The 26,323-nt window shown below is 40.5% G+C and overlaps 2 protein-coding genes and 1 non-coding gene across 3 annotated transcripts; 2 read left to right on the forward strand and 1 right to left on the reverse strand.

Annotated features, from left to right (window-relative positions):
* Nucleotides 1-1,057: 1,057 nt before the first annotated feature.
* On the forward strand, nt 1,058-1,130 carry Trnar-ccu (transfer RNA arginine (anticodon CCU)). The gene has a single exon. It is a non-coding gene; the product is annotated as a tRNA-Arg (tRNA).
* Nucleotides 1,131-1,773: 643 nt separating this feature from the next.
* On the forward strand, nt 1,774-14,364 carry LOC136428849 (uridine-cytidine kinase-like 1). The gene is made up of 16 exons (XM_066418647.1): nt 1,774-1,878; nt 2,199-2,356; nt 2,829-2,989; nt 3,488-3,826; nt 4,295-4,381; nt 4,953-5,127; nt 5,423-5,484; nt 6,323-6,339; nt 6,608-6,706; nt 7,895-7,988; nt 8,898-8,960; nt 9,503-9,625; nt 10,034-10,141; nt 10,450-10,507; nt 10,997-11,095; nt 11,596-14,364. The coding sequence occupies exons 1-16, from the start codon at nt 1,811-1,813 to the stop codon at nt 11,628-11,630; spliced, it is 1,746 nt and encodes a 581-aa protein (XP_066274744.1). The 5' UTR covers nt 1,774-1,810; the 3' UTR covers nt 11,631-14,364.
* On the reverse strand, nt 11,468-24,997 carry LOC136428850 (uncharacterized). Its single transcript, XM_066418648.1, has 15 exons — nt 24,822-24,997; nt 23,426-23,502; nt 22,704-22,776; nt 22,108-22,223; nt 21,534-21,559; nt 20,716-20,853; nt 20,252-20,361; nt 19,509-19,604; nt 19,023-19,106; nt 18,671-18,726; nt 18,274-18,344; nt 16,668-16,773; nt 16,012-16,194; nt 15,508-15,582; nt 11,468-12,789 (listed from the first exon to the last, which is right to left on the reverse strand). The coding sequence occupies exons 1-15, from the start codon at nt 24,901-24,903 to the stop codon at nt 12,706-12,708; spliced, it is 1,377 nt and encodes a 458-aa protein (XP_066274745.1). The 5' UTR covers nt 24,904-24,997; the 3' UTR covers nt 11,468-12,705.
* Between the last annotated feature and the right edge of the window lie 1,326 nt (nt 24,998-26,323).

Consider the following 26,323-nt stretch of genomic DNA (forward strand, 5'->3'; position numbering starts at 1 on the left):
GACATTTGAGAGGGCTCCAAAATACCGGCGAGATTTTGTGTTACAATGCACTGACCAGTAAGCGATTTCACACATTCGAGTACGCATGTACAGTGTCAAAGATGAAGGCACATGAGACGTAAACAAAACCCGTCTGGGCATTGTGCAAATCGAGATAATGGTCGAGACCGAACTGTTTACAAGCCAGGGAGTTGTCCAACGATATCCATATTTCCCAATCAGTAGGCGCATGTTTATATGTATATTGAACCTCCCGCCACGACCCCCATACGTCATATCCATGCACAGGTGTCTCGACTTTCTTGAAAACAATCCCCAACTGACGTCATCAGAGACCAGTTTCCATGGAAACCTCACGGAAGGGATTCGCGTGCAGCCATCGTTACCATGGCAACAAGGACAGTGCCTTTTTATAGAAAATATGCAATGAATATGTTATACCTTGACACAGCCTGACGCACGAGACCGTTACTGTAATCAGAACAACTAACGCGAATTCGCAAATGATATTGTTTATTTGTACCTTTCAGTACTTTTATTATAGTCCTTGATTGGGTAAAGTCCTCTTTTATAAAGATACAGTATTAACGCTAACGTGAAACAACACCATCGAGAGTAGTGTAAATGTACCAATGACGCTACCTTCTTGCATATAACTGAGGAACACCAAACTTTATTACTAACGTTAGTAACGTTATGTAAATTTAGAAGCGTTTTAAGCGCGCAGCATGTCGATCAGAGCCAAAACAAGCAAAAAAGGTGATCTTTGATCTCACCGGCGACCCGACTCTTTCCTTCGCTTTTTGTACCCTATTTTACAGTAGTAGACGTCACATATCAACGTATTGAATTCGAATGATCGTGATATATATATAACGTTATAGTGATGAATATGGGCAAAGAAAGAGATTGCCAGCTGTGTGCTTACCCAAAATATCTTACATATATATTTACAAGGTTATAATCTCCTTGATATTCATACGCGCGCTAGCTGTACGCGCGATGCAGACAATGTATGTAATCAGTGTTGTTTGTTAAAAAAACTTGTCGTCAGGCAGCCCCAGTGGCCTAATGGATAAGGCGTCAGCCTCCTAAGTTGAAGATTGCGGGTTCGAGTCCCGTCTGGGGTATTGGTATTTTTGAGTTGATTTTTGATTCCTTATGATACACAAAGTAGATAACGAACGCGCGGCTACTTCGATGGTTACACCGTTCGCCTTTTGCATGCTTCAAATTCCTTAAGTCTCAATGTTGATACTTATTAACTTTCTTGTTGTACGTCAAACATATTATGTTAACTACAAGTACATAGTCTGATTGATAGATTGTCTGACTTTTATGATCCTGCAGCTGAAAGAAATGGTCAAGTTTCGATGGTCGCGGTTGTATACACATCATATAGATTTGTGAATAAATGCTCAAAAGTGTCTAAGAGCATGCGATTAGATAGCAGATACTCCTGCGATAGCTTCCCTTTACAATAATACTACGAGATTCAAATGATTTAACTTTTTTCCTGCGGCCTTTTTTGGCTTGGCCGCAAGCTGATCGTGAGTTTTTGGTTCAATATAGTACTAACGTTTAATTCGTATGTTGTAGCTCTTGATAAGACGATACTGAAAATTTATGCGTAGAATCAGGTGACTAGAAAACTAGGATTTAATCCCAACAATTCATGGAAATCATCCGAGAATGGTCTTTTACTGAAGAACGTTACACCCGAAACTTACCAACAACATGTTGCTCAAAATGTGGCGTGCCCCTGACTCCTGGCGATTTATATGCAAACTGCAGACTGAAAAACACAAACATGGCGGACACAGCGAAGGAAGCGCCGTTTAGTTTGTCGAATTCCGAAAGAACTAGCCGATCTAGCAGGTATGGCGCATGAATTTCTATCCAATTTGTTTTCTTTCACTTGCATCGTCCATATCATAAGGCATTTTTGTTTCTTGATTGTCCTAATCCTTTGTAAAACGGAGTAGAATATGCCAGTCCCCAGCATGCGCAGTGGGAGGGGGGCGTGGTATGTCTGTTGTTGTTGTCTAAATAGTTCTTCTAAGCTTCTGTATTTCACATACTAACGTTAGCCCTGAATAGAATTGCAATTAGATTGATTGATAGATAGGTAAAGGAATCAAACTCTTGCCTCATGCTTCACCTCAATTGAGGATGACTGCTTTACCTTAACTTTTCAGCCAGGGCAGTGGCAGTGCCAGTGGAGATGACCCGTTTGGTGACCAGATGTCGCAGGGTGACCACCAGGCCGGGATGAGGCGGGCCAGTCGGACACGAACCCAGTCAACCTCCGACATTAAGGTGTTACGCACTAGCAAGAGGACCATCTACACAGCAGGTGTTTTTTTAGATTTTTTTGTTTACTTTTAAACAATGGAACAACCTGTCAATAGTACAAAGCAAATTCCTATTGACAGGATGTGCGAAAAAACCTTGTAGGCAATAGCCCCTGCATTACCATATTAAGGTTAATATAACTGGTCTCATTATGAATGGATTAGAAAGAATGTATTCAGTAATTCAAGATTCCATTGACCTGTAACATCTAACAAACTAGTAAATCCACCAGACTACATAATTCCGCCACCCTGAAAAGTTTTGTCCAAACATATCGCCAACCCAACGTCCCCCAGTATAATGCAGTCCTGTATAATATTATCTGAACTGTACATACCTTGGGGTGCTGCAGTAGAGATCTCTCAAACCCATTGTTTTTCAAAGTTACAGATTTATGTAACCAGACAGATTAATGTTAATGGGGGTCAACGTTTGTCCACTATATGAAAATGGATGTCTGATTTTTCCCCCAGGTCGGCCTCCCTGGTTTGACGTCAAAGGTCAGTTCAAGGAGGCCTTCGTTATCGGGATCTGCGGCGGAAGTGCGTCAGGGAAAACGACCGTGGCCAACAAGATCATCGAGGCCCTGGATGTGCCCTGGGTGGTGCAGCTCTCCATGGACTCTTTCTACAAGGTATGGCAGAGTGATTGAAAGTACATGTACTAGTGCTTGAGGTTAGACATGGACATATTGGCACATTGGCATACAGGTTCTTTAATCTATCCTTGGTAAAAATAAAGATAAAGGTACCGGTCTAGATCTCTTAGCCTTCTTGAGGCAGGAGCCAGTGGGTTGTTATTCACTGTGTCTATGGCACGGTACTGGAAGGTAGAGTCCGTCCCTCTTCTTTCACCGCATTCACCTCCCCAACCAAAGTCAGGTATCCATTTTTACAGCTGGGTGGAGTTAAGATTTACGTCGTGTTAAATGTCTTTCCGAATGTCTAGCCTGAGAAATGTTAGGATCAGATCTTTGAACCCCTAACCACTCTATCTGTTGGCCGTTCAACACTTTATCCTTAATCCTAGCAAGAAACGACCTGGCAGAAATTTTACGATATATGAAAAGTTATTATATCTTTATCATACCTATGAAGATACAGAATATCATCACAATTGTTTTGTGGCCTAGGTACTAACCCCAGAAGAGAAGGAGCTTGCCAACCAGAGTGAGTACAACTTTGACCACCCTGACGCCTTCGACTTTGAGCTGCTGTTTGACACCCTAAAGAAGCTGAAGAGGGGGAGGAATGTAGAAGTTCCCATCTATGACTTCACCACGCACAGCAGAACCAAACAACAGGTAAGTGTAACACCCTTTTTTTATTTTTTGCCAAATGGGTGCAGTACTACCTCGTGTTGCTTGGAGGTGCTTGAGCTGCTGTTTGACACCCTGAAGAAGCTGAAGAGAGGGAGGAATGTAGAAGTTCCCATCTATGACTTCACCACGCACAGCAGAACCAAACAACAGGTGCAATTGTAACACCCTTGCTTCTGCTTTTTCCCCTTAATGGGTACAGTACCACCTCTTCTTACTAGAAGGTCATTGTGTCCATCATCAGTATGGTGTGGTAGGCTCCATGTAAAAATAATTTACATTGTATTTGACAGGTTTTTCTAACCAGTTATGCTTTCAAAATGTCAGCACACTGAGTGTCTAAATGTTTGTGTTCTTGTGTGTTTGTAGTTATTTGAATACACTGTCAGTAGAGTGTTAGGACGGGCGTGTGAAGATGATGTCACCGCAAAACTCAGACTTGCAAGGATGACAGGAAGTTGAGTTCAGAGGTGATAAAACTAGTCGTCTACTCTTGCCCCAGCATGAGTGCGTACAATCCAGCATGTCAATAATGATGACAATAGCTGGCTGCAGTACAAACTACTATTGATAGGTGGCCAGTATGTCTGTACTAATATCAGGTTTGCTTCTTGGTTTCAGCACACTCTATATGGAGCTAATGTCATCATCTTCGAGGGAATTCTTACTTTTGTCAACCCAGAGGTCCGAAAAATGCTGGACATGAAGGTAAATGAAAAGACTCTTTGTTGCACAACCAAGTGTTTTATTCCACAGATGTTTCAGTCCGCCATCTGTCACCTCCTCAAGCCAATTTTGACTGGTTCACATTGCACTGCAGCAAGGTGTTGCTGCTTATAGATGTGTTCCCAAACATAAAGTATCTACATATATACAGGGACAGTTAATGCTGTGTCTACAATACGGTCCCAAACGTAATTGTTTTTGTCAAGTAAAATAACAGCTAGATGTCCCCGTTCAAGGTTCAATGTTAAAGGTTTCAAAAATAACAGTGCAACAATTAATCTGATGAAACTATTCAGATTTTCTTTTTACTTTTTATGACTATATTGATGTTATCTACATATGATGTTAGTACTATAGAAAAGTACTATACATCTAAAAAAAAGTTTTTTCTAACTCTTATCCGTGACCTTTCCCCCTTCACTTATTGATGTAGTACATGTCAAAGATCCTCCCCCTCCACTTCAACCTTGTTGAAAAGCAGCCATGTGTGCCGAACCAGCATTTCAGAATAAAATAAAGGCCTTGACTTGACTTGAATTGACTTGACATGTAGGTGTTCGTGGACACGGACTCGGACATCCGACTCGCTCGCAGATTGCGGAGGGACATCACCGAGCGGAATCGTGACCTCGTGGGCGTTCTGAAGCAGTACGACAAGTTTGTCAAGCCAGCGTTTGAGCAGCACATTGAGCCGTCCATGGCACATGCTGATATCGTTGTGCCTAGAGGTGAGATTTTCATGATTCTTTTAATTTTTCCTGGCAAGATTTCATTGAATGATACTGACTGTCCACAATTTTTAGATAAATTGTATTTTGTAACTGTTATTAGGGTGCAGTTATTAGATAAGCCAGTTTGAAGGTTAATTTCTGATGTAAATTACACAAGATAATGTTAACACTCACTTACTGTCACTCTCACTATCAAGTTTAACATCTGTTGTTCCCTGTCTCACGTGGGCTAGCTGTGCTTGCGCAATGTTAAATATTTACTTGACCTGTGACTTTCAACCATTTTGTGCAGGGGGTGAAAATGAAGTGGCTATAGACTTAATCATCAGACATGTACACTCTGAGCTAGAGAAGGTGGGTGCTTCTTACACTGTATATAGGAAGTTATTTGTTTGTTTGTTTTATTAGGATCTCCATTACTAGTGATACACTAGTCTTCCTGGAGTCCGAACATTAAAAAGCAAATACAGAAACAAAACTTACACAATAAATAAAGTAAAGTAAACAAAAATAAGTGTAATAAAACTAAAGATAATCGGGAGAGGCCAGAGGTCAAACTGAAATAATCAACATTATCTGCATATTTCCATTAAGCAATTCGAATTGAAGTAACAAAACTTGAATATATGACAATAACTCAAACGAACTGAGGGTAATATATACAGAAAAATTTCTGATGTAAATTACACTTGTGTACTTTTACATTCTTGAGAATGGCCTCCATCATTGTTCGTGTTTATCCCACTGTCTCTGTCCACACTGTAATCAGGGCCGAAGCTCGGAGAGATCGCCCTTCTAGGAACCACGGTACATTACTAGACTAATCATGATATTATCATGAGTTGTTTGGAGTAAGTCTGGTCAAATATGGTCAAACAGCCACCTTTGACTTTTGTATTAGGAGTACTAGTCAAGTTATTATTTGAAACTGAGAAAAGTTCAACCAACTACTTTTACAGAAAGAAAGTAGTGAACTTAAGAAGTCTCTCCTAATGGTGTAAAGTTTGTGTTGCAGGGCTGACTTTTTATCATCTGTGTCCTTTTTTAAAGTTTGTAAAATTGACCTAATTGGATCTTTATTTCAGACATAACAAAAAGGATCTAATATGAAGTCCTTTGTGGATAAATTGCATGATAAAGTGTCATAAAAGCTGAAATGACACTGATGATGTCTTTTCTTATTTTCTTTCAGAGAGATGTCCACTTCAGGTATGTTACTACTAATAGTCTACTGTAATGTGCTTACTTTAACAATCATAATGCACTGGTTCTTTAACCTGGGTGCCATCCGATTACTGCCGGGGCTTCTACACTCGCTACCCTGAAAAAATCATCTTGTAGCCCAGGTAGTAACCCGATGGCACCCAGGCTACTGGTTCTTGAGTTACGACATGTTAAAGTATTGCATCTATATTGAAAGAATTTACGTATAATACTATCATGCAAGATACTGAATATAATACGATTTTGTCTTCAGATCCCAGTTAGCGGCGGCAGGGCAGGGCCAGCCCCTCCCCTCCAGTCTCCATGTCCTGGAGAGTACCCCACAAGTTAGGGGCATGCACACTATCATCAGGTATGGAAACTACATTAAAGTCTCCATGTCCTGGAGAGTACACCACAAGTCAGGGGCATGCACACTATCATCAGGTACTGAAACTGCATTTAAAGTCTCCATGTCCTGGAGAGTACACCACAAGTCAGGGGCATGCACACTATCATCAGGTACTGAAACTACATTAAAGTCTCCATGTCCTGGAGAGTGCACCGCAAGTCAGGGGCATGCACACTATCATCAGGTACGGAAACTGCATTTAAAGTCTCCATGTCCTGGAGAGTACACCACAAGTCAGGGGCATGCACACTATCATCAGGTACTGAAACTACATTAAAGTCTCCATGTCCTGGAGAGTACCCCACAAGTCAGGGGCATGCACACTATCATCAGGTACTGAAACTACATTAAAGTCTCCATGTCCTGGAGAGTACCCCACAAGTCAGGGGCATGCACACTATCATCAGGTACTGAAACTGCATTTAAAGTCTCCATGTCCTGGAGAGTACACCGCAAGTCAGGGGCATGCACACCATCATCAGGTACGGAAACTACATTCAAGTCTCCATGTCCTGGAGAGTACACCACAAGTCAGGGGCATGCACACTATCATCAGGTACGGAAACTACATTAAAGTCTCCATGTCCTGGAGAGTACACCACAAGTCAGGGGCATGCACACCATCATCAGGTACTGAAACTGCATTTAAAGTCTCCATGTCCTGGAGAGTACACCACAAGTCAGGGGCATGCACACTATCATCAGGTATATATGGGCCAGCAGTGTACTATACAAATACACAAACCTGTGTTGTTGCACATTCTTCTTGCTTCTCCCGCCATTGCACCATCACTACATGAACAGACAGTGCTTAACACTAACAGCCTGCCGTTTTGGACTGCTCTAAAATTAGAAATCCTTCCTAAAGATCAGAGAGGCCTACATGCTGTATTTAATGTAATATGTAGCTGCAGCCTCTCTGAATGTAGCAGAGAGCGTTGACAGTACCCCCCCCCCATAAATGCCTGCTGCCTAACTCCATAATTGGTACCCAAATCGCTACAGTAACTGATACTTCATCATACGTGTGATAAAGGTTAATGGATGAAGGAAGTTGAAATTAAAGAGTTCTAATTTGATATTTGAAATGTGTATTCAGACAGGTCCACCTGATATAATGTGCTAATGTTTTTGACCTTATGCATGTAGGAACAGAGAGACCAACAGAGATGAGTTCATATTCTACTCCAAACGTCTGATGAGACTGCTGATTGAACAGGCCATGGCCATGCTGCCCTTCAAGGTAAAGCCCCCCCCCCCCCCCCCCCTCACACTTTTGTCCAGGAAAATTTCCCCAAAATGATTTGGAGGGAAGCCAGAACAGGCTTTGCCATTGCAAACCTGTAAATATATGTCAAAACATGCCCCCCTCCCCATCGGCGAAGTAAACAAACATGAGGCAGAAATTTGGCTAGATCAAAAAGTTGACAAACAATTTCAGACAATCATGACCCTCACTCAATTACAATAAACCCCCATCCACTCGATTTTTTCATGGCAAAGAAAGAAAACAAAGGTTAACGTTTGTAGCACTGTTACCTAGCATAGGGCCGGCAAAGGGGCTTCAAAATGCCTAAGTTTTTATCAAATTACTGTCTCTTCTGATGCTACAAAAATCGCCAATCCCTTCCTCAGTTGTGGCAACATCCCTTCTGAGTTCTTCATCGGACTCGGACATCGAAAAATTGTGATTTTGAGCTAAAAAAAACACGGCAAAAACTTCCCAAACTTCCTATGTATTCCCCAATCAAGGTCAATTTTAGGTTGGGAGTACTCTGGAATCCATCCTTTTCTTAAGTTCCAGCTTGCTCGACTGATTGCATCTAAGAAAAATATGACTTAACTGAGATTGATTGGTCAAAATTCACATTCAGCTCGTGCAGACGACTTTCAAAGACAAGTAGCCAACCTCACCGACCAAGTCCCAGCCGTAAATGACTCTTGACTAACTCCCAAGCATGGTTCGGAGAAGTTTTGGAGGCTATGTGTGACAGACTTTGATATGACTAGATGTTTTATGGGGGAGGGGCACTGGTGAAAACAAATAAGCCTGACATTTTAGCTTAGTGGAGTTTTTTTGAAAAATTGTGTTGAACTCCCTCTTCTTCATAAAATCTAAATGACTGAATGTTCTTTGCTTCTGCTGTTACAGACTGTGAAAGTGAAGACACCACAAGGATCAACATATGAAGGCATGAGGTTTAATTGGAAAAGGGTAAGATGCATTTTTTTCATCTTTTATTGTCTTTCTATAGATGTTTGAAATGCAACGTTTGATTGATAAGTTATGTGGAGTGTCCATGGATGTTACTAACCAGACTCCTGTTTGTTGATAAGTTATGTGGATGTTACTAACCAGGCTCCTCTTTGTTGATAACGAAGTTATGTGGATGTTACTAACCAGGTTGTTGTTTGTTGATAAGTTATGTGGATGTTACTAACCAGACTCCTGTTTGGTTGATAAGTTATGCGGATGTTACTAACCAGGCTCCTGTTTGGTTGATAAGTTATGCGGATGTTACTAACCAGGCTCCTGTTTGGTTGATAAGTTATGCGGATGTTACTAACCAGGCTCCTGTTTGGTTGATAAGTTATGCGGATGTTACTAACCAGGCTCCTGTTTGGTTGATAAGTTATGCGGATGTTACTAACCAGGCTCCTGTTTGGTTGATAACTTATGTGGATGTTACTAACCAGACTCCTGTTCGTTGATAACTTATGTGGATGTTACTAACCAGACTCCTGTTTGTTGATAAGTTATGTGGCGTGTCCATCCTGAGAGCGGGTGAGACCATGGAGCCAGCCCTGTGTGCGGTGTGTAAGGACATCAGACTGGGCAAGATCCTCATCCAGACTAATCTCAGCACAGGAGAACCAGAGGTAAGAATTGTATTTAATATACAATCATATTATACTGCAGCTAGTTTAAAAAATCCATTATATGGTTACTTTCCGAGCCTACTGTATATCCGTGCTATCGGTTGCTACGCACAACAACAGAAAGGAAATATGTTGGGCTTGAAATACTGGGTGCATGACATTGATTGTGTATTTTTTTGCACCCCAAATTGGAGCTGTGCACCTACATGTACATATTTGTACTCTTTGACTGTGGGTGGCTGGTACATCTGGATATTTTTGTAGGCTTTAGGGTAAAGCCAATTGTACCTGCAAGTGCACCTTCTAATAAGCTGTAGTATAGACTACATTTTGTAGTTGTAGACCTGCATCTGTACATAGTTACGTCAAGTGTACATAATCATGTGAACCATTTGGCGATTCTTGCAGCTCCACTATCTCCGCCTACCGAAGAACATCAGTGAGGACCACGTCTTCCTGATGGATGCAACTGTGTCCACTGGTGCCGCCGCCATCATGGCCATTCGTGTCCTACTGGTGAGTACAACGGTTACTGAAAATAGCATGCAATACTGATTACTATTGCTAGGTGGCAGTATTAACTGTACCTTGATACACTGTGTATCATAGAGTAGTACTGCATTGTAGATAGTCACTGCAACCATTCTTTCCCCTGCCACAAAACAGAAAGAAGTAGCAGTTAGTTCAATTTCTGACTATGGTTAATTTTTTAGTGTTCAATGTTACCAAAAAAGAATCAATATTCATCTTCAAAATGGTACAGTGCCGTTTATTGTGACTATAGTATCTAACCCAGACCTGTATTATTGTCCCTCTCTCTTCAGGACCATGATGTACAAGAAGAGAACATATTTTTCCTCTCCATGTTGATGGCAGAGTCAGGTGTGTAGTGATAAGTCTTGAATATCCTGGCTGAACCTGTACATTTGAATTATCATACCTGAGACAATTCCGTAGTGGTAAATGATGTCAATTTCATCCTTTAGGTATTTGGAAGTTGAGGAAAGGTGAACATAATTACAACAAGGAGGTTAAGATAACCTCCTTGATTACAATTGAAATCATGCTAATTTACATTATTCATGGTTAAATGCTAATAATGACCTTCGTTTGCTAAGAAAAAATAGTACTAAGATAAGACTTTCATACATGAAACAACTTGAATGTATTATTTAAGAAAAGAAGATCAACTGATATAATTTAGCAAATGACCTTATTCGCACATGATACATCACTCGAAAAGGTTGTCATTTGGCGAAGGTATGAGGTTGAGGAACTATTTTTATGAATTAGTTTCATGATGGTTATACATTGTAGATATCACACTGACTGCTTGAAATCTCACGCCACTTTTCTCTTTTTTCACCTCAGGAGTGCAGTCGGTAGCGTATGCCTTCCCCAAGGTCAAAATCTTGGCGACAGCTGTTGATCCAGAGGTCAACGATAAGTACCACATCATCCCTGGCATAGGTGGGTCATGAACTATTATCATTAGCAGGTTTAAACTGCCCATGCAAAAGGTCAAAGGTGAAGACGGCCTACTTCTAAATATTTCTTCTCTTGACCTATGATACTTGATACCAAACATGTTCTGTTTGTCTCAGGGGACCTCAACTTTGACCTCTAACCCACAGTGCATCATGCTGTGCATGTGCAGTTCAAGCCATGAACTACATGTAGCTTATCATCTCTGCTTTGTGTTATACTTATAGGTAATTCAAGGTGATAACAAAATTGTTACTTAAGGTATACAATGTTAACAATAACTCCGAAATAGTGACAAAAAAACTAAGATTTCTGTGACTCTGATACCTTATAATAACAACGCTTGGTTGTAATGCATACTTTGGAATGTTTTTATTCTTTATCACTGATTCATGACAAAATATTCTCTTGACAATGATATACCAACCTAAATGTCACATGGTTGTAAAATCTTTTTGATGACTGATGTCTATCATTTCTTCCAGGCAATTTTGGTGACCGATACTTTGGGACAGACTGATTGTGGTATAAAATTGTGCGTTTGAAAATCAGTCAGGAAAATAACACGATTTCCCCCACATCCTGTTTTAGAGGGAAATGTAATTATGGTACAAATCATCATAGATGCAGAGAGTACACAGAGTACAATGTACAGTCGCATGTACATGTATGGCAAAATGTTTACTGATTGCAAAATTACTACAAGTAAATATTAAATAATATTGTCAATTTTAACCTACATGTAATACTCCAGATGATTTGGTCATCAGTTGTACAATGTTTATAAAGATTAGATTTAAAAATAGTCAATGCTCAACTAAAAGCTCTTTTAAGTTCTTTTTAAATGTTACTGGTAATAGTAGCACCTTGTCTACATCATGTCAGTTTTTAGGCAAGTCAAATTTTAGACATTCAAGTCATAATTTATATCTGAGGTGAATTCTTATCATGTATGAAAAGTAAATTATTGTACATTGTATATTTTCAAATGACTAAGGTTCTGTACATTTGCTACCATTGTAACTGATATTGGTATTAATATATTGCTCAATGATTGTAAACTTATTCACTACAAACATCAATTGTTTGCAGCCCAAGTATATTGTACCGGTACGATCAGCATCTAACATCATAGAGTACGTGTATAGCATTAAAAAGAGCTATAATTGAGCTATAATTAGTATCTCTTGTTGTCATTACTTTATCTAGACTAAATGCTGTATTCTGCAATGTAGTTCCAGCAATACCAGGGCAGCTGGTTGTATGGAGATTGGTGGACCCCCGGAAAAAAATTCACCCCATTCGTCCAAAGTATCTTGACCTTATGCATGGCATAAAATTGATGAAAATATATTTTTTTTAAGCTTAAAATGACAGATTTAACAATGAAAATTATCAACATGGGCTCCCAAACAATGAATGAGACAGGAAACAAAACTTGAAGCTGGGGACAGCACTGAGATCCAGCAATACCAGGTCAGCTGGTAGTATGCAGATTGGTGGACCCTGTAACAGTGTGGTTCAAGGGTTTGTGTGCTAGCCGCCTGGGTTCGATTCCCGGGAGGCTGTACTACGCACCTCACGCATTTCGACCCTCACACGTAGTGGTTCAGGATAGCCTCGTACTTCTCCTGTTTCCCAGAGGCTGCCTTCGGCTCACCCTTCTGCAGAATGTATTCCTGTAACATAAAAGAGAAGAAAATATGCCAATAATACAATATCAGGTACAAAATCTACAATGGGACACAGTTGCTGTTGTAACCTTATAAGTACATGTAGACCAGCAGGATTCTTGTTGTTTCTGTAACAGGGTACTACATTTTTACAGGGAGGGGTTGCTAGCCCTTCCTCTTTAACATGCCCGAGGCACCTCCTTGAATACGGGACCCCCATTTTGCGTCTTTTCCAGAATTTAAAGACTAGTACAGCCACAACCGAGATGTTCTGTCCCAGGATTTGAACCGGGCTCTCCCAGTTAGTAATTAGAACAGGAGCTCGTGATGCTGCTACCAGTTGAGCTACAGGGACATCTCTTGGCTGATTGCTCTATCTACCAAATTTTTTTTTTTATTTGAACAGAATTTTTCAGCAGGAAATCTGATCAGCCCACGAATAGATACGTCTTGACTAGAGTATGATTGAATGCCTTGAAACTACAGACATGGCATTTTACTAAATTGAAGTCAATCTGATTGCTGTAGTTGTGCTGTTATCTTTTGATATGATAAAAAACAATCCATCTTATGTACGTGTTTACGTTTACATTAAACAGTTTTGCATGTATATCAGCTACATGTACACCTACATCAGACATATTATAATCATTCCGCAGAATTGTACGTGGGCAAATTAAACACAGTTTGGGGCATCAAAACCTCCAAGCAATCATGTGTGGATTTCACCAGGAAATTAAAGCAGTATTGGACTATGTGGACTGTGATAGTGATATTAGTATTAGTTAAAAGCCCATAATTGGGTCAAGTGAGAAAAAGCATGTCTAGATGAGGTGTAAATTACTGTCATATAGACAGAACTGACTTTTATCCCTGTGCTAATGTACATGCAAATAATTATGTCAGAACATGGAAAACCTAATAGCTAAAAAGTTCACCCAAATACATATTGTACAAGTATACACAGCATCATATTAGAGTAGACAACCGTGTTGACTGTACAGCCATGATTGTAAAATATTCATTTTGCAACATTTGAGAGGGACACGGCCTTGGTAGATGGCTGAAGAGATACTTTTGGACGTCCTCGGGCATACTTTAGATGTTGGGTAATGTTATAGATCTCAAGAGGTTGCTGTCATAAAAGCAAGGGGTACTTGCTGGTGAATACATTGTACATGATATAAGTCATCTTCTTTGATGCCCGGTGACTGCAAAGGACGGGGTGCTTCTACAATGTCGAAATAAGTGGAGGTGCTTCAAGTTGAAAACATGTACTTTCAAATATAATGCACATGAAATGTCAAGGAGTCAATTGTACATGGCATAGAATAGCAATTAAAATTAGGGTAGTCACTTCCATTTTTCAGTGTCTCTAACTACAGCTACCGATACAGTAAAATCTATCTCATGAAGAGACATCGTTTTGTGGTGTTTTAAGTTGGCGGTTGAAACAATTCCGTTGTACAGTTAGTGTTAAGTATTTTATGATGGAAATGCATACTTGCGGGTTCGTGTTGGAATTTATGCATGTCACTTCAAAAATGGTGAGAATAAAACTGTGATCATTTTCAAAACTTATTTTCAAATCATGACATTCGCCGGCCATCACCTCAGTCTGTAGGGTCAGATCTTTGATGCAGTTAACCATAATTTGATTGCCTTTTCAGAATCTAAAAATCTCAATCTTAAACTTTTCTAAGCCAATCATCTTGACTATCATTTTGGATAACCAAATTCTAAAATTTAATGCAATATTTATCTGAAATTGTCAAGTAATGTGATTTATCAACTTCAATTCCAAGAGCTGCCTCAAGGATTGATTTAAATTAGATATCATTTTCTAATCCCCTTAATCTTTCTTTCAATATCTAGTGCTCCTGGGGTCAATGGTTATCTTGAGGAGGAGATAAGTGCAAGGATGTTCTATCTATCTCTGTCACGTAAAGCTTACAAACACGCTGTCAAATATTGATCAAAATATACCTGGAGGAGGTACATGTCATGGTAATTTTCACATCTGCAAGTCAGTGATAAACTGATTGTATACTTGTGAATTATGTATCAATAAACAGTCGTAAAAGGTATAAACACGCTGTCAAAAATTGCATGACTCAAATACACCTGGAGGAGGTACATGTCATCTTGATTTCCACATCTGCAAGCAGTGATAAACTGATTATGTACTAATGAACTATGGATCACTAAACAGTCGCCTTCCGTTCATTTATCTGATACGGTGTATGTTGAGTATTCACGCCTTCGTTATCATCCACTGGAAACAACTTCTGTTGGGAAGGAAAGGCGTTGACAGGTTGAAGTTGGTTAGCCTTGGTGCCATCCTCTATAGTAACAACAGTTACTGGCTCAATCTTTTCGCTTGCTATATATCTGATTAGTAAGCGAAAACATTGAGCCAGCAGTTACCATGGAAAATGGCAACTGCTGAGTGACCGCTGGGCAACCAAAGATTTGACAATTTCATTAGATAAAGAATAAATTCTTTTACATTTTGTATGTTTTGTTGTCATAACTTGACATCTTGCATCATATTCCAATTATGAAATCAAGGGTAAGACAAGTCCAATATTGGTTGCTGTACGGTTGCTCAGTAATGGTCATCTAGTTGAAAAGGGGCCTAACAGATATGACTCAGAAGATACAGCAGTCCCCTAAGAACTTCAATTAAATTTATCGAAGCGTTGCCAAACAAGATTGCCTGACCTCACACTCCTCCATTGTGGCGACGCCCTTGGCAATCTTGGCGCCAATCCCGCTGCTGAAGCTCAAGTAACGTTCCTGAAAAATACATTAGGGTTAGTTTGTTACAGTAACTTATTATATACACATTTGTCTTTGTCTGGAAAGTTTGCCCATCTATGGAATTGGATGCTGTTTCTTGAAAACTGTCAGAAAATGCTGAAATCATAATGATTATCCTGCTCTCTGTTTTATAATAAAAAAATATTTTCTTTCTTGCTTAAACAAACTTTATACATGAAAGTCTCATATAATTTCAAAGTTGTCTTAAAGTATTATTCAATATTTGAATTTATTAGAATATCAAATATATTCTAGATTGATGGGCCATTTGGCTCTTTCGCTTTATCAATTTGTCACAGGCTGGTTAAGAAGAAGACGACTACAAGATTAAGGCTAGTTTGAAGATTTAAGTACTGTAAATCCATTTGATATCCATATCCATCTAAAACCATAAAATATACTAACCTTGACCAGCCTGGTGAGCACTCCCTCCTGCCGCAGCTTAGCAGCGTTCTTCAGTCCGCGGGCGAAGGCGTCCATGGCGCCGACGTGCGAGATGAACATGTCCTCCAGGTCGGTCGATTCACGCCGCACCTTACAGTCAAAGTTCAGTCCCCCTGGGGTCAGCCCTCCCATCTCTAGTACAGTCTGGGGTGGGGGCGAGAAATGGGAAGTTTAGCATATGAGTAGAAGCTATATTTTTAAGAGAATTTCTCAAGAATGAAATACTAATCAGTTTCTAACAGTTCAGTATAACCATTTCTTCTTTTGTCATCTTCACTTGAGGTGAAGAATGATGACCTTAAATAACCTAACCTTTAGCACACTGAAGTAGGCGTTTGGCACCCAATTCCGTATTGGTTACAGTTATAATTAGGCAGCAGGGAGAAGGTTAGGCAGCTAGTGTAATCCTGCTTTCTTATTGCTGGCCTTTTTTTAGTCAAGCACGCTTGGTCACCCCTACTCTCCTCAACCCTGAGATCAAACCCCCGGCCACGGATTCCACCGAATTTGATTCATCAGCAGTACTAGTATACAATGTGATTCTAGTTAAAAGTTATGACTAATCTGGAAAAGTCCAAGATAACACATAATTAAGGCATCATTTTGTGCCAAAATACCTTCATAACCATAGTGCAGTTCTTCACGTCCATTGGGAACTGGTCTGTGTCCCAGCCCAGGTCTGGGGATCCTGTGTTGGAGTCTATGGACCCCAGCATACCAAAGCTGCAAGTAACAGACAATAGTTCATAGATCTCATACCTCCATAAAATATCTTCCATTGGCCTGGAATTTCTGTTACCCATGGTTGGTAAATGACTATTTCTAACAACTTTGAACTGTAATCACTCCTAGATCTCTTACCTTTTGCCCTTTACTTCCTGTTACTCTGTGGTGAGACATGCCTCTCTCTATACATATATATATTTATATGACAGTACATAGAGTTGATAATTGACTAATTTTATACTAACGTTGGGTAACCTAAATTCGGGATTTTTCCGATAATGGTTGACTGAAATCAATCTAGCAGAACAATAAACCATCCTTTTTTTCTATTATTCTGTCAGTATCATGTACTATCTTTGCACTAATCATATATATGGTAGATTTTGTCTCTAGTCGTGCTGACACCATAATAATTCAACTTAAAACTACCGTCCGCCGCACGCAGAATGACAGTGCTGTCGGACAGGGGGGGCACATTAATTCGGGAGAGAAGATTCGTCTTGAATATCTTACCGCTAATCACATTTTATACAGCAGCTATTCGTTCCACCCTTGGCTTGAGGAGAGTGCTATGGATATAGACGTGTCCAAGTAAAAAAAATACACGAAAAAACGGCCGTACCGCACACATCAGGCCTTCCGGAACAACCCGTGTGTTGAGTCGGCAGAACGTTAGTCAAAGTCGATCCCCACCGTCATGGAAATTTGTACATTATTCATCGGGGCGTTAGCTGGATGGCGTAGAAATGGTAATACTATTATGTCCATGTGTTTCTGCTTGTGCTAAGAGCAAACTTTGAGGAAAATATCGCCATCAGTCCACTATCACACACAACATTTGGACAAAAAGTGTTCCTCGCAAACGTTTGTCGTCTGCCGAATAGCAGGATTCTGGGTAACGAATATGGCGGCGGGAAAATTCACCGTAGTGCCGTAGCCATTGCTTGTAGCAACAAAGAGGCGTTTTGATGATTAATCACACTTAGAGTCCAGTTGTAGGTTAGCACAAGAGATTCTAATAAGTTGTATTGTAAATAATTGTGTTTAGCAGGAAGCGGATGTGACATTTGTGTTATAAACCAGTGAACAACTATGCAGTATAATTCTCCCACGAAGCCCTCAGACTGTGACAATAAGGGACGGAGAGATTTTGACGTAGCCAACTTCTAATGAATGGTTATCGAAGCTTTTCACACAGTGTTCTGAATACGTTAGTCTGTCAAGTTTGCATTTCTGGCGGTATTACTGATGTTGCATCTAGCAAATATCCCTAAATACCCCGTTTTCGAAAAATCCCGACTTTAAGTACCCCACGAATTTAGGTTACCCAACGTTATATCATACACTAGTCTTGTAGTTTTTGTATTGTCTTAAACTGAGGAGTAGAAGGGAATATCTATCAATTCAGCACTTGCTGTCTTGAATTATCAAGACATTCATGTACACATTTTGTAACAGTATCAGAATGATGATCATGAATGCTGATAAGATACTTACGCAGATGCCATGACAACGTCATGCTCATATCCATGGCCAGCGAGGGTGGTGTGGTTGGGCTCTATATTCAACTGTCAAACAGATGGGCATGCAGTATGTTAATTGACGTAAACCAATTCATGGATTTTATGCATAAATGATAAGGTTTAAATACATTTAATGTCTAGAGCTAGCACCAACTGGAAACGAGCAACGAAATTATAAATGTAAGATTATGCAATTTGTCTTGAATGGCAACGATTCATAGAAGTAAGTCATTTTTCAATGTTCTGGTGGATCTGTGCTGTAGTAATAATCCATGGAAGTCAGTATTACATTACACAAACAGTCGTAACACAATGTATCTGATATGCTGTCTCAGACAACATGTATAAGAACTAATTGTCATAATTGTTACCTTAAAGTCTTTGTCCAGGCCAAAATGCTTCAAAAACCCAATCACTGTCATGGCATCTGGAGAACATAATTGCAACATATCATTAGTTACAACACTTGACTGTATTATACAAAAATCATAACTTTTACATAAATTCATAACTTTTTTTCTTGTTAACAAACCTGTCTACATATACCAACACACACACAAACAGACCAACACTGGTAAAGTCATATCTAGCTCCTTTGTAAAGGTAAGAATTGTGTTATGATTGTAATTAAAATGCATTGTCCTAAAAAAATTCATTAACTGAACACTTTTATATGGCTTGATTTTTAAAACAATAAAGGGTAGTCATTAAATTCCCACTGACCGTAGTCGTACTGATGCTTGGTGGGCTCCTTGGGTTTGGGCTCCAAGAGGAACTGGCCGGTGAAGCCGATCTTCTTCTTGTGAGCTGGAACAGACAGAAGCATTTAATCTTATTAAATGGTTAACATTGGAGAGGTGCAACAAAAATATTATAAGATTGTCACTGATGTAAATTTGAATGCATGTGTTAAAATGTGTATTAACTAGCTGCTGCCACACCGCATGCCTGTGAAGCTGGTGCGTTACGCCAAAGGGCAGTTATACAGGCTACATAGATTATATTTTTTCTTTAGGGTTTTCAGGATATCACAAAATATGATATGCATTTCCAATGTATTACTTGAAAGGAACTGAACAGCAGAAATTTTTGAACCAGTCATATCTAAAACACCGCAAAAACCTCCTTTTCCAATTTGCCGCAGAATAAAACCACAGCAAAAGTCAACATATTTACAGCATTTTGTATTAATATGAAACATGAACTTACCAACTGCCATCTTGAAGAAGTTTGCCATGTGAGACAGCTCTGCGAGCACGTCTGTGTTCAGGATAGTGTGGTAGCCCTCACGTCCACCCCAGAACACTGAACAACACAGTCACAGAGACATCACAACGTTTTGAACACACTTAGCTGTTGTTCTTGCAACTAAATGACATATGCATGACAATTTGTTTATTTCTAATCAACATTGAAGACATACATACAAATGACATACCCGAATGGCATTGATTTTACAATAACAACTCATTAAATATATATACAAACAGACAGACAAGTACCCAATTACTAGTTTTGTACAGTACTAGTATATACAAGCTGGACAAGACCAGGCTGTAAGGTTTGATCCACTCACACTGGAATGGATCCCTACTCTCTTCGAAAAGTGCAGTGTGATCTTTAACGTGCTCAAGGTTTTGATTCAAGAGCATGTCCCTTAATGAAGCTTAGGGTACTCTTGATTTTCTTCTGCTCATGAGTCGAGTGAAGAATTGGGTGTAAAGTGCCTTTTGCAAGGACACTACAAATATAGTGAGGCTCGAGATTTGAAGTCAAAACCTTTAGAAACTACTTTGCCACCTATATTTTATATGTATCTCACAGGAGGGACAAGGTAATGTGTTATATAAAAGACAAGGACACTCGGATCTCTAACTTGTCAAGCCTTTGCGTTCTAGAGTCCCTCGTTCAACCAGAATGTTGTGAAGTTGTGAACACCATAGAACATTTACCAAAGTTCCGGCCTCCCAGGCGTTTGGTGACCTCTAACCCCTTCTTGACCTGAGCAGCAGCATGGGCCACGATGTGGGCATCTGGGTTGGTGGCGGCACCGTTCATGTACCTGGTATCAAACATGAGAGAGCAGAGAATATTTAAGCTGTTTTAAGCTAAGTTCACAGTTCATGCTGTTAATTTACGCAGTGTGATGCATTTTGGGCCCTTTGCGGTCTTAATGTACTGAGGGACCTTCAACCTTGCACATTCAAAATCGTGAACTGGCTTATAAAATTAATACAGTACAATGATCTCCAGCTAGCGTTGAATAGGGGGATTTTTTTCTTATTCGATGTATGATGTAGTGCAGTTACTGTCACAGTGTAAATGCCGCACAAGTCATTGTACATTGTGATGAAGGCTCTAACGAATATGTCACTTCAATCTTAGTTACGTTTCATTTTTTGGAAAAGCTTCTGACCTGGGGTTGGCAAACAGGTTGCAGGTCCCCCACAGCAGTTTCATGCCGGTCTCCTCCTGCAGTTTCACAGCCAGGTCAACGACCTCATCCAGATTCTTGTTAGTTTCTGCCAGATCGTTGCCCTCCGGAGCAATGTCCCTAGACAGACAGAGTAACATTATGAGTGTTAGTGTACATGACAATGATGCCACATGCCTATAGATATTAGAAAAAACACTTGAAGTGACTGTCAAAAACTTGAATATGTCCTAATGAAAAGAAGAAGCTACTTGACAGTAGAGGGTAAGTACATGTACATTATGAGTGTGCATGAAGATGATGCCATGTGCCAATAGATAAGAAAAAACACTTGAAGTCATTAACTTGAATATGTCCTAATGGAAAGAAGATACTTGACACTGTAAGGGCAAGGCAGACACTCAACCTAATGAGTGTACGTATGGAATGCCTGTTAGTTGATATGTAATATCTGCAGTACTATACTCACTCTAATGATGCTTTTTAGACTGTTATGAAATGCACTACAGCAGACATAATGTCTCAGCTATGAAACTGAAAAATAGTCCATGTTTGTTTATCTGATGGCCGTTTACTTTCTACAATAACTGAAAAATCTCTTTCTAACACAATTAATTACCAATTAATGACCCAATCCACCCAACCTACTGATAGATGACAAAGAACTTCTCATAAACACTGACGGACAAACAAGAATTACCACATAATTTGGACAACAAACAGAATCTTATAGTTATGGTGTTTAAGATGATGACGTAAGTCAGATATGAATCTCAAAAGATGAAGAGCACAAGATTTACCTGTCATGGAATGTCCAATAGTTAACCTGAAAATCAAAAGAAACAACACTTTTACTCAGTCTCATAATATTTCATGGTTCCTTAATTCCTGAAAAAGAAGCAAACTACATGTATTTTATTTACGTTATATTATATTACATGATATGGCTGCATATGCAACGTTAAGGGATATACATGTAATCTAATATTCAGGATTCTGGAAAGTCCGTAGATTACAACTAGTATCATTCTAGTTAGAGTGGAAAAGTAAAGTAGGTGGCATCCTTACTAGAATTTAGTAGAAAGCTTTACACAAATCTATCAAAGTCAGATGTGCAAAGGTTAGGTGTGAAAGGTCGTTTAGTGTAATAAAACCAGCTGCTGCCAGGCCGTGCATGTGTCTGCGAAGCTGGTGTGATACGCTGAAAGGCGCTTATACCAGCTTTAATACATATAGAGAGAGATAAAGAATTAGAATTTTCTACTAGTACGGCTACTAGGTATGTGAGTGAGTGAGTGAGTGAGTGAGTGAGTGAGTGAGTGAGTGAGTGAGTGAGTGAGTGAGTGAGTGAGTGAATTAGATAACGTTTCTTACCCCCAGCTTTGTGAAGAACTCGAAGGCAGCCCTGAGTCTTCTCTTGGCGTTCTCCATGGAGTCCGAGCCGTCCTCCCAGGGGCGGTGCAGGGTGGGGAACCCAAAGGGATCCGCACCTGGGAGAGGATTTTATTATTTTGTAGCTTCCTTTGCAGACTTCTTTAAGGGGGCATTTATTATCATTTCTTTTGGAGGGGGGTGCTGATACAGGATTTTCAACTTGGGCTAACTCAAAGGTTCGCTAATGCCATCAGGGTGAGTTTTGCCACGCTGCTAAACTCCTTCTGTCGGCATCAGAGAACCTCTGAGTCAGTAACTTTGGCTAGTTAGCTCATGTTGAAAATGTTGAATCAGCGCTCCCCAAAAAATTGACGCTTGTGCTCCAAGAAGCCTGCCAAGGAAGCTAATTAATTTTAATCTCATCCCTGATGAGGCTGATTGGCTCAAAAGCATTGATTGGCTCCAAATATACATTGAAGCAGTGCACCTAATTTTGGACTTCGGACACACTGGTGCACCTAGATACTTGCGAGTGAGTGAGCGCACATAAATATATATGGGTTGTCAGAAAGTAAAATCATGTTTTGAAATCTTACCTGTGCCCCTGAAAGTGTGCCAGAAGCAGACAGAGAACCTCAGCCAATCTTCCATAGACTTCCCATACACAACCTGCAGGATGGATTCAAATTAGTACTAACAGTCAACTGTAAATCTCTGTTGACAGAATATGTCTAAAGGTAGAGGTAGCATAACATAACAAAATGTCTTTTGTTTTACATATCCATAATCTTAAAGGAACAGTACTAGAAAAAGGATGTAGGTAAACCTTGAAGTGAACAATTTTACTATTTTCAGCAGATGAAATATTGCATCTACTAACTTACTCATAATTCCACCAGGGCACATAATTCCGACACCCTGAAAAGAATTGTGTCCAAACAGATTATCCAACCCAACGTCCCCCGCCGTGTAATGTACTCCTGGTTATCTTAACTACATGCATACCTGGCATGGGAGGGTGCTGCACTAGAGATATCTCACACCCACTGTTTTTGAAAGTGCCGGATTTATCTAACCTAGCGGATTAATGTGAATTTACCCATGCAGGGAGACCAGACTCCATATTCGACACCCACACCCAAACTTTACCGGTCCCTCTGTTCCGCTGGCCCCCACTATCCGCTAATAACCACTGTCCGTCTTCAGCTAGCGGATAGTGGGGGCCAGCGGAACAGGTAAAGTTCGGACACGCGTGCAGGGGGTGATCATACAAACTACGGGTTCTGGTCTCCCTGGGTAATGTGTATTTAGCACTAACCTCAGAGGCATTGTAGTGCTTGAAGCAGAGAACATCCTCTGGGCCCGCATCAGGCTTGTACTGGATCTTCTGAATTCCTGGGAGAAAAGGGAAGAGAAGGAAGCACATCTGTACAACACGGCATAAAGACTACATTGTTTGTAACTTACTTGGTGAACGAGGTCAGTGACCTCTGAGAGGAGGGCCTGCATGGGGGGGGTGGGGGGCCCGACAACTCTCTACGCTAAATTCGGAGGGCAGGCTACGTAATGCGCTAAATTCAGAAAGCCTCCCCTACGCTCTACGCTAAATTATGGAGTGGTCGGCAACGCTCTACTTAAAATTAAAACGACCGATTACGCTCTACGTAAAAGGGGCATGCAGGCCCTCTGAGAGGAGCATATATACTGCTTTTGACTATGTTTGTGTGTTCACAGCTATAACTCAAGAGCCTTTGGATGGATTTGTTTTAATTTTAGCATGTCCGCTACTTAGGCTTTGACTTGACTTGACTGCACGTTCGATGACACAATCCATGGTTTGTCGTAATGTTGGGCAAAATGGCAGACAACTCAAGCGGCTGTGCAAAGTGCGCATATTTCAAGATGTTCGCACGACACAATTAAGTCGTGTCCATACGTTGTGAATATCCCTGTGCAGCGTGATAAGGTACATTTATGGTAAGGTAGATTAAGGTAGAAAAATGACCGAAAACACTCACTGTGACTTTGTTTTCATGTTTTGATCTGTTTTCATGTTTTGATCTTCAATCAATCAAGATACTACATATATATGTCCCTTCAAGTAGTACTGGATAGTTCAGCTTTAATAGTTACAACATCTGTAGAGCATACAGAATAAAATGACAAACAGTTCTTAAGGAGAACATGTTTCTACTGGTTAATAAGTGACTACTGAAAAGTGAGGTAGAGTTGAACGTTCATTGACCTAGTTGTATGAACTAGGCCAATTGTGGTCAAAGTCCAAGGCAAGCAAGGGCACAATCAGCTGTCTTGTGGTGACAGGCTGAAAACTATAATATATATTTTAAGGAAACTTAAGGGGATTTGGGGGATGCACTGCATATATTTTGTTTCATGGTCACATCATTTATTGTTTTCTTTGAGGGCCTCATTTCGTGGTTGAAGATTCCCACGAGGCAAGACCACCATTTTCTTGACCCCTCCCCAATTGGCATGTGGGACAACGGATAGCTGTACGGACGATAGGATCTGAAGCAATGACAGCAACTTGTCATATAGATATAGTGCAAAATTGTTCCAAAGATGCTCAACTTCTCCCCAATTGACAACCCCGCCCTCCAAGTGCCCCGCCTACCCGCCGCCCACCTCCCACAGCACAGTCTGCCTTGCACGTTTGTTACACTAAGTTTGACGAACCCACACGGAAACGTTACCTGGAAAGAACTCCCCGTCTACCCCATCGGCTGCGGCTCTCTTCTTGGCCTTTTTAGACGACGCTGGTGCAAAGGAAGACATTTTTTCCAGAAGTACCGACCGAACAACTGACCTGATCAAACTCACAGGCGCGGCGTGACAGCTATCAGCTGATCGCAGACTTTGTACGCATGTGTTTTTTTTTACCGGACGGTACCACATCCTAAGGAGGGGGGTCAATTATTTTCTGCTGGCTAGCTTTGGTCTATATGATGGATGTAAGTGTAACATGCTTTTATGTTACACAGATATGCATGAAACTATAACGTTACATCAATATCCTCATAGTGACATGGATGGGACCATGTAACGTGATATCAATCATAAACAAAATAGGTTGCCAGCAGTTGGACTCGTCTTAAATGTTGCTCCCCACATAGCTTACCCTACACTTTGAAAATATGATGATGGTAACTATTGGAAGAAAGTTATGAAATGAAATATATGTTGACTTACATTTGTATGTCGGTCGATGAGTATACGCTTTGAAGCTTTTATCGTCTCAGTTGTGCAAATGTTGTTTATCCTGTTAACCTTTAGCAGACTGAAGTAGCCGGTTGGCACCCCATTCTCTATAATAGTATTGGTGGGAATACAGAGTTGGGCAGCAGGGAGAAGGCTGACTATATTTGGTCAATGCGAAGGGTAAATGCATGCGATGTCCCATTATACGTATACGTGGTATCGTCTCGGTTACGACACGGGTGTCTCCTCACTTAGGCTCCCCGCTAGGGTCACATTTCCAAAGCGGGGCCCGGCCGGGTAGCTTGCGGAACGAAAAATACGATATGATAGACAACAAAACACACAAAACGTTTTAAAAAATGACTCCTTTCCATAAATTATGTATAATCTTGGTTTTCATTTTCTATTCTTTGTTTTCTCAAACAGACCCTAGCATCACGTTTCCGGCCACCGGGTTGGGAAGTGCAATGCTAGCCTGGTTTAGTTAGTTAAAATCCTCCCACACCATAATTGATGTATAGGGCGGTGCCCATCTCCGTTTCATAGCCCTGGGGCCACACTGTGGTGCAATCACTGCAGCAGGGGGCTAGTCCACTGGCAGTGGAGTGTGTTTAACTTCCATACTGTTTCAAAAGTATGCGCCATTTTTATAAAGTCTTTGGTATGACTCAATGCGCCTCTTGTCCAGAGGTGCCCTAGGTGGGGCTTGAACCCCAGTCCTTCTGGTCCAAGTAATTTGAACCAGATGTGGCAGAGTAGCAAAGGCGCAGACCACTACACCACAGGGACACCCCAGCTTGACTAAATCAAGCTTCTATCAGTCCTTTCACTGGTCAGGCCACTAAAGGGAAGGAGGCCCAATAAGTTACTAACAGCAAGGGATTGTGTAATGGTTGTGGCAAGGTGGCCCCGTGGCGCAAGCAGAAACGCAACCCCGCTGCTTGGTGGTTAGTGTTGTCGACTCAGAATCTGAAGGTACTGAGCTCGAATGCCTGAC

The sequence above is a fragment of the Branchiostoma lanceolatum genome, chromosome 2, assembly GCF_035083965.1.
Source record: "Branchiostoma lanceolatum isolate klBraLanc5 chromosome 2, klBraLanc5.hap2, whole genome shotgun sequence".
In the NCBI taxonomy this organism is placed as follows: Eukaryota; Metazoa; Chordata; class Leptocardii; order Amphioxiformes; family Branchiostomatidae; genus Branchiostoma; species Branchiostoma lanceolatum.